Source organism: Helianthus annuus, chromosome 10 (genome assembly GCF_002127325.2).
Source record: "Helianthus annuus cultivar XRQ/B chromosome 10, HanXRQr2.0-SUNRISE, whole genome shotgun sequence".
Classification (NCBI taxonomy): Eukaryota; Viridiplantae; Streptophyta; class Magnoliopsida; order Asterales; family Asteraceae; genus Helianthus; species Helianthus annuus.
This window is the reverse complement of record NC_035442.2, coordinates 132,394,852-132,404,618: the sequence shown is the minus strand read 5'-3', so window position 1 is coordinate 132,404,618 and position 9,767 is coordinate 132,394,852. Positions and strand designations below refer to the sequence as shown.

Here is a 9,767-nt window from a genome sequence, read left to right as displayed (position 1 = left end):
TTGTAGTATGTTGTGGTGGCGGTATTGGTACATATACCGCACAACCAAAAATTCTAAGGTAGGACAAACTTGGTTCTCGTCCGGAGAACAGTTGCAATGGGGAGTATTCGTGATCAGCAGTTGGTCTCATTCTAATCAGTGCAGCGGCATACAAAATAGCATGACCCCATGCAGAAGATGGTAATTTACATCTCATTAAGAGTGGTCTAGCGATTATTTGTAATCGTTTGATCAGAGATTCAGCTAAACCGTTTTGTGTGTGAACATGAGGTACTGAATGTTCAACATTGATCCCAATTGACATACAATAGTCATTAAAAGCTTGAGATGTGAATTCTCCCGCATTATCCATCCGGATGGTTTTAATTTGATTGTCGGGGAAATTGGCTCTCAATTGTATGATTTGAGCTAAAAATCGGGCAAATGCTACATTTCGAGTAGCTAAAAGGCTCACATGTGACCACCTTGAGGATGCGTCTATTAAGACCAAGAAATAGCGGAATGGTCCACACGGAGGATGAATAGGCCCACAAATATCTCCTTGGATTCTTTCTAAAAATGATGGGGTTTCAAGTATCAGTTTAGTTTGTGAGGGCCGAGTTATAAGTTTGCCCAGAGAGCATGCTGCACATGACAAATCTTGTGGTAGCAAAACTTTTAAGTTTTTGAGAGGGTGCCCGGTTGCACTTTTGATTATTCGTCTCATCATTATGCTACCAGGGTGACCTAGACGGTCATGCCATATATTGGATGTATCTTTATCTAACATCTTTTGGTTACTCACCATGTATGATTCGATAGGATTGATATTAGTACAATATAATCCAGAGGATAAGGCTTCTAATTGTTCAACAATTGTTTCTTGGCCATTTTTGTTTGAAGTAATTTGAAGATATTCAATATTATTTTCAGATATTGTTTTTAGGTGGTAACCATTTTTTCGAATATCTTTAAAGCTAAGTAAATTTCTTCTGGATTTACTAGAATATAATGCATTATCAATAGTTAATTTGGTACCCGGAGATAATGTTATGTGTGCTCTGCCGGAGCCTTCGATAAGGTTACTAACACCAGATATATTACTAATCGGTGTCTCTGTCGGAGATAACTCAGAGAAAAATTTTATATCTTTGAGAATAGTGTTAGTACTACCGCTATCTACCAGACATTCCTCACCAATAATAGCTCTACTGGAGCTAGCATGCATATTTCTTCAGGAAATAAATAAAAATAAATAAATAAATAAAAGTTAATGCAAAGAAGTAAAAATAAAACATTGCAAGAGTTTCAAACCAAACCAAATACCAAGGTCACAGTGTGAAAAGTAAAACATAAAAGGTACGTTAAATATGTTTAAACATCACGAACATTTTCAATGAAATCACATGCATCCAAATGAACGTCTGATATCGTGGCTGAAGGTGCATCCTCAATCAGATTAGTTTCAGCATTCTTTCCTTTTTCTTTTATCATGCGTTGATATGCCTCAACGAGGTGTTTAGGGGTGTGACATGTGCGGGACCAATGATTTGACATCCCACATTTATAACAAATGTTGTTTTGGTTCCCGCTACTTTTCCCTTTCGAAGGTCGCCCCGTATTGTGTTGACTCGATTCACCACCGTTATTTTTAATGTTCTGGGACTCTCGATGCCATGTATATCCTCGTCCTCGACCACGACCACGGCCTCTGCTGGGGCCGCGACCTCTACCTCTACCTCGTCCACTTTGATAATTGGCCACATTCGCTTCAGGGAATGGGCTTGCACCGGCGGGTCGCGATTGATGGTTTTGTAATAGGAGCTTGTTGTTTTGCTCCGCGATCAAAAGACATGATATCAATTCATAATATTTAGTAAATTTACTTTCCCGGTATTGCTGCGACAGGAGCATGTTTGAGGCATGGAACGTTGAGAAAGTTTTTTCAAGCATGTCTTCATCGATTATTTTTTCACCACATAATTTTAACTCAGATGTAATGCGGAACAAGGCAGAATTATATTCACTGACAGTCTTAAAATCCTGTAGTCGTAAATGAAGCCATTCATAGCGAGCTTTGGGGAGTAAGACCATCTTCTGGTGGTCAAAACGTTCTTTGATGTTTGTCCATAATTCAAGGGGGTCCTCAACAGTTAGATATTCCCGCTTTAGATCTTCGTGAAGACGATGGCGGAGAAATATCATAGCTTTCGCTTTATCTTGAGGTGAAGTTTGATTACCATCAATAATTGTCTCCCCCAAATTATTTGCCGTCAAATGAATTTTAGCATTAAGAGTCCATGGGAGGTAGTTGTTACCCGAGATGTCAAGTGCGGTGAATTCAAGCTTTGATAGGTTCGACATTTTTATCTACGAAGGAAAGATTCATGCATTTAAAACGAGCCAACAATATAAAATACATATTATAGGAGAACTTCAGGTTCTCTATAGGTGGAACTGCAGGTTCTACACTTTACGCCGTTTTAATAATAGAGTATGAATTTAGAAACTCTTGTATGATTTCGTATTGTAAATAAAAATTGTGTTTTAATAAATTAATTAAATATTTGAATATAATAAAATATATTAAACATTGATATGTTAAGCTCTAATGTATATTAAACGAGAATCCAAAGAAATTTGAGATTTATTTTTCATAGTTCACAAAAATCAATTAAAAAAAATCAATTTTTTTTTTGAGTTTCCTATTATTATTTTTTTTTCTTTTCTTTCCATGGAAGTCAGCAATTAAGGTATCAATTTTTGAGTTTCCTATTATTTTTTTCTTTTCTTTCGATGGAAGACAGCAAGTCAGCAATTAAGGTATTATATACACAAATAAACTAAACAATCAATATCATAAGCACCTAAATTAAAACCCAAAACCTAGCATTTGCAGGTCAAAGCCATATCAAATTATATAAATACGATAAACATACACACAACGTCAACACAATAGAAGAAAAGAAAGAATTCGGTGAAAGCAAAAGATCATCGTACAGTAAGCAAAATAAAATCAAGGATCTGAGACAGCTAGAATTTGAAAAATTATCAAGAGGCAATAGAATTCGATGAGAAAGTGTTTCTTGTTTTTTTTTTTTTTTTTTTTTCCAGTATCGGTAAGAGTAGAAAGCAAGGAAAAATAAATCCTAATATGGGTATTCTAAAAGTGCATATATAAAAACCTATTATGCTGTCTTTCATGTGAATCGTTCCATATACATCACTGATATAAAAAAATAATAATGTTGTTTTTTATAGAGATCACATATATATATACCAAGTGTTCAAAGTGAATGATAAAGAGAAGAGTGTTTTGGTACCCGGATTGATGAAAAAAAATTGATCTGAATTCCTGTGAAGATCGATGGCAGTTCCCGATGAAGAGCAAATCGTCGTGCTGATAACGTGATAAAAACCAAAGAGTAATCGATGTATCATTGAATTCTCATTGTTTCATTACAATATATAGATAAACAAAACTGTAAACCCTAAAGCCCATAAGTAATGGGTTGGGCCTAAAATGTCTGGTTTATAACAATTGTAAATATTTTCACAACTAATGCCATATATAATAAGGACCAGATATTTAAATGTTTTAATGCTTCCTCTCTACACCTATATAAACGAATCTTTTTGTGCACCTCTCAACTTCCATCATCACTCTATCCGAATGGCTGAACGAGAACACAACATTCAAGATTTTTTCCAAAATAGTGTAGTTTGAAAATTTATTTACCAAAATGGGTAGTTTCAAAAATATTTACCAAAATAGGTAGTTTCTAACTTTATAGTTTCTAACTCCTAATCTCATTGGATAATAATATCAATTCATCAACTAATTATTCAATTAATCATTTTTTAGCATGAATGTTGTTAGTTTTATGTTTTATATTCTTTACTTAAAAATGAATTTATTTGAAAAAAAATCCATAATACATAAATAAATACTTTTTTTTTCTTCTTCACTGTTTTAATCACATTTTTTTGACTCAAAATACCTTCTGTTACCTGTTACTTTTCTTTGAAAATAAGTAATAACTTTTTTAGTATACTTAAATTTTTTGTTTCTATTAAATTTTCTGTTACCTGTTTCTATTATTTTTAGTATACTTAATTTTTTTTGTTTTTAAAATAATAAAGCTTAAAAGTAAAAATATAAAAAAATATCGTATATAAACAGTTATCTAAACAAAAAAGTTTTATGATCAATTGAATTATACTATTTCCAGTTTAGTTTTGCTAAGGTAATTAACATACAAATTTTATTTGATGTATTTGTATGAACTACTACAGAACCGAATATTTAAACAAATTGTTCTTTTGTTGTTTACACACACATATATTTCGCTTAAAGTTGTATATTAACCAATATCGATATGTGTTTTACGTCCATCAAAAACCATATAAATGAACGATTGAAAAAGAATACTGATGGTAAACTTATATCAGAATGTTGCGAAAAAAAATAAACGCACCTGCGTATTTAATTTTTTTAAATAGGAGTGAGAAACTATAAAATTAGTAACTACCTATTTTAGTAAGTACTTTTGAAACTACCAATTTTGGCAAATAAGTTTTCAAATTACACCACTTTGAAAAAAAAAAAACTACACAACATTCATGTACACTTTCATATCCACCTCAATGCTAAAGAAGCCAACCCACCCTCAGGTTTACTAGACCCAGACTCATCTCAACAACGTAACCATCACCATCATCATCACCATCCAACACCGGTCAAGAACCAACACCTGCCCATATTTTTACACAATGTGACTGTTACTGTCACCGTCCCACCTTTTTGCAAGCACCTAACCATCAACAACGACATTGTCCCTGCAACCGTAAACCCAGTATTCAAGAACTAAACATCAACCGTCCACTTCAACAGCCAAAACACCAATCTGCTAAAGAAGAGGCTGAACCATAATTGGATTTTGAAACTTTTACGTTTTGAAGCTTATCGTGCAGAAACGAAAAAAGGAATAAAGTTTGGTGGCCCATTTTAATAGAATGAAACATGTCGCATATGCATACTTTACACTCATTTCATTCCCACAAATCACGCTTTAGGGTTCTTACACTTCACAATTTCATCATTTATTGGATTATAAAAGTCTCAAAATAGAAAGCATAAATAAATAAATAATTCAAAGTGGATGTTTTTAATAGAAAACCCACCATTTCTTCACTAGCAAATGTCTCATTCATATACTTTTATAGTTTTTTTCTAACAAAAAAACAAACACAGCAAATCCCAATACGTTTGGTGCTACATTCACTTATTGACAATAAAACTATGTTGTTTGTTTGTTTCTATATATACACGTTATCTTGGATTAATTATTATTCAACAAATAAAACCTAGAACATCGAACCAAGACCAGATCAAAATAGACTGGAAATTTCTAGTTTTACTAGTGATTATTGAAAACTAGAGATTGTGATGTGACGAGGAGATTAATTGAAAGGGCTTATAGAATCATTATGTGAGGTAGCATTAACCCGTTAAAAACATGATTTTGAATAAATACAGATGTTTAAAAAAACATTAATTGCATATGTCTTGTAGAAGCCGAAATTGAAGGTTTGTAAAAAAAAGATTGTAACTTTACAATATTTTATTTAATGTAAGATTGACGATAAATTATATTTAAATAAAATAATGTGGCCCAGGTCAATTAATTAATGTAAGTTTGTTTTATTTAATTTTTTTTTAATTCTTTTGATTCAGGGTGAAGGGGGTGCACACCTAATAGGTGAGTGCCCTCTCTTACGCCAAACCAATCCCCGTGTGCCACGTCAACTCCCCTCTTAAACTCCCCTAACACCCCCATTTGATGGCGCCACTCCCCTCTTAGGTGAATTGGGTTTTTTTTTTTTTAAAAAAAAAAAAAAAAAATGTGTGATTGGACAAGCCCCTTCTCTCTCCTCCCTCTCTCCTCGGTGGCGGCTCACCGGTCTCACACTCTCTCTCTTGGTCACCTAATAGTCGGCGGTGTCTTACCGCTCGGGATAATTGCTCACCGAAGGGGTTGCCCGAAGGCACCCCGTACGCCCTCATAGCACTGGTAAAATAGACGTTTCACTCCCACTTAACGAAAAATTTTAATGACATCAATGGTAAGGAGTATCATAGTTACATAATTCATAAGGAGTATCATAGTTGCATAATTCATATCATCATAGCTTTATAAGCATCTTTTAAGTTGATGATATATGTGAAATTTGTGCAAACAATAGGGATCATCTTTGTAAGTAACTCTAAATAATTATAGATTCAAAATATAAATATACAACTAATATAAATATAAATATATAAAATAAATTGTGATAATACTTTATCTTGTTTGGATCTATAAAACTAATAATATATGAAGAATTAATAAACAAAATATATGATCTGGAATAACAAATAAATCAGAAAATAAGATTTAAGAGGAAGAAAAACAAACCTGTTGTGAAACTAGCCTATTAACAGATAAATATATGAAAAAATATAGGAAGAAAGAACTGATATTTTATTGATCAGGTGTATTCACACAATAGATACAATGGAGTGTATATAGGGTAAAGAAACTTGGAGAATAAGCCTAATCTATTTTAGGCCTTAGTAACCACAATATCAATATATTTATAATAAGAAAAAGTGTAAAATACATTACGGCTTACGTACATCACGTACGATAACGTGCGTGATTATGGTATTAGGTGCATGATTAATGTTTTTCAACGTGCGTGATAAATGTTTTCAACATGCGTGATTTGGGTTTTTGAGTTTATGACGTGCGTGATTTTCAAATGAACGTGCGTAATTATCTGTCGTACTGGTCGTACGGTAAGACGTAATGTACGTTAATTGGCCTCTTTATAATAAAACCAAAATAAATTGAAACGGTCCGTTTAACCCAATTCTAGTGCCACCATATTTGAGTTTATGGTGAAAAAGCCACATAGATCTAATAATAGGATGATCGAATGGTCATGGGACAAATTCTCACGCATCATTTCATGTAGGCAGGAAATTCATTTTTCATTGCATTCATCCAATTGGGGTTTGATTGTTCTTGGGTATAATTAGTTGGTAATGGAGAGATGGGTGAGGAAGAGCTGGTGTGTAGATACACACACCAACATATGAGGGTAAAACGATAAAAAAGGTTAAAAAAAAGATCAAAGTACGTATAAACGGGTATATATGCATCAAATAATGGCTAGTTCAAATTCCCGATTTCTTAAAAAACAGCTTTTGGTCTAAGATATCGAGACCATACTATAACCGATAGTTCGGTTCGGTCTCTAACCGGTTTAACACAGATAGGTTTACGAAGCGTTTTCGGTTCAGTTTTGAAACCGGTTTCGTTCCTCAATCCGTTTTTTTCTTCAATATCCATCTAACATCAAGTGTAAAGATATTAACATTTGGCTATATCTGTATTTAGGCCAAACCTTTTTATATTTTGCATAAACCCATTAAAAAACCCAACAAGATTGTGGATAAATTATAGATGTGTGAGAAAATATTTAAATTGCACATGTCTTTTAAAATCCGAAATAATAATTTAATTTATTTTAAGATTGGAAATAAATATATATTTAGATAAAATGATGTGGCCCATGATAGATGATTTAATTAATTTTATATTTATTTCTTAACTAAGTGAAACACCCGCGCTACGCGGCGGGTCGTCAGGTAAAAAAGATGGTGAGCATATTTTTGTAACAACTCGTTACATATACGACATTACGATAACTAAAGAAGCTGCATGCCTTCATAGTTTGTTTTGTTCTAAATGAAAAGCACTGTATTTCGAATACAACTCATTCTTAATAAACTTTATATCTCAACGTTAAGAAAAAAACTAACCGTAGAAAGCAAGTTGTTAGAGAAAAATAAAATTACTAAAAATAATTGCGTTTGTGACACCTCGAATTTCCAAGATTCCATCTTTGCACTATTGCACGTTAATTGTTTAAGCGGTTTAGTTACACGACTTGTTTGTTTCACAACTGTACACGTTTGTAATACGTTAAATTGTGCTGTGATTAATATGTTATATGTGATGTGCAACATAAGTGTATTTGTTGATATATGGTTGCATGGTTGTTAATATGTTTGTTAATATATGAGGGTATGAGCAAAATATAAGTTTGTGTATTGTTATCAATGTGAAATAACCTATGAAATAACCTAGCCGAAAACCCACCCCCCCCCCCTTGTGAAATCACCCATCACGAAAACACAACAGTGCTTTTGTCAACCGGTGGGCCGGCGAAATCAACACAAGGGCATAAGGCCCAGTAGCAATGTTTTAATATCTTGTCCCCTACTATTACAAGAGGTTAAATCGCCAAACCCTAGAGCACTTCTCTAATTGTGACGGCAACTACAAGTCTACGGAACCTTCTTGTGCCATCAATCCATTAGCTCCTATCTCGGTTAGTGTGATCCTTATTCGGGTAGTGGATTAAAAACATTTGTGATTAATTGTTGATCTTATATAGTAACAGTTAGGTAATTTGGTTCATGGGTTTTATATGTATGCGATTAGATTTTGGCTGATTATGCATGTGTTTTGTATCGAAAATGCAGCCATAGTAGATAGAGCTTTACTTCATGCATTGTCGGCCACTTTGTTATTGTCTTGCATGTGCATTTAAGATTTGATATGATGACTACAAGTGCTCTCATAAATAAGGATTGGAATTTTATAATTGGCGACTTGCTTTTGATTTGGGGATTGCTGATTTCGTAACTGTATTAATGTGATGATGCTCGATATTGTTTTAGTAAATAAATACATGAAACTCACTTGAATACTTGAATTAGCATGTGATGCATTCCACTAGCAGATTAGTTTGGTCCAGTAGAAACATGACAACACTAGGTAATTGTCGGCCACATTGATATTTACATGTCTTCTCGTACAGCGTGATGATGATGCTATCAAACAACCAGGCCATGTGCCGTTGACTGTTATTATGAGTGATATAGGGCTCCAATGAAAAACCTTGTTAAGTATATTGGTCCAATAAGGCTTGGGGGAAAGTTTAATGTATGCATTGTGTCATTGGTTGTTTTGTATGATAAAGAATAATTCTTGAGCCAAATTCGATTGGTGGGGATTGGCGGTCAGTTGAAGACCATTGGTTGTTTGAATCGGCACACCAATACATATATATATATATATCAAAAGGCATTTGGGCATTCATATGATTGTCTAGTAATTGTCAGCCAACTATGTATATTAATCGGTCCAATCGTGAAACAGGGGCGGCCATTATAGTCAGCCCATGTGATTGTGGAGTAGTCATCGGTCATATCAACTAAAGTTTAAAAAAAAATAAAAAATAAAAAATGCAATCAGTGGAATGGATAAATCGGTCCAGTCATGTGTTTGTGGGCGGCCAACTTATTCTAATTGGTGGGGTTTGGGCGGCCCTAATAAGGGTATTGGTTATTGAATCGGCCCACTTAGATCATAATTCTTACTTGAACTTATTATGTAGTAGGGCACAGTAGTCTCGCCTAACTCGAGCTGTTAGTGTATGGGTAGTATCGTCGGGTATGTGATAGTTGGATTGTATGTGTGTGTGTCATGTAAAACTGGACGTCTAAATGTTTATGAAATATTAGGTGATGAATCTATAAGTTGCAATCTAATAAATGCATGACCCGCTTATGTGAAATGCCAACCTGTTAAATGGTGTAATGATACGTGTGCATGAGATGAAATCTGATAAGAAACTCTATTGATTTCCACATGTTATGAGGTGATGGTCAA

General features: G+C 33.8%; 1 protein-coding gene across 1 annotated transcript; it reads right to left on the bottom strand.

Moving 5' to 3' along the window:
• Window positions 1-1,353: 1,353 nt before the first annotated feature.
• On the bottom strand, window positions 1,354-2,343 carry LOC110882465. Its single transcript, XM_022130477.1, has one exon. It carries the CDS (start codon window positions 2,341-2,343, stop codon window positions 1,354-1,356), a length of 990 nt encoding a protein of 329 aa, XP_021986169.1.
• Between the last annotated feature and the right edge of the window lie 7,424 nt (window positions 2,344-9,767).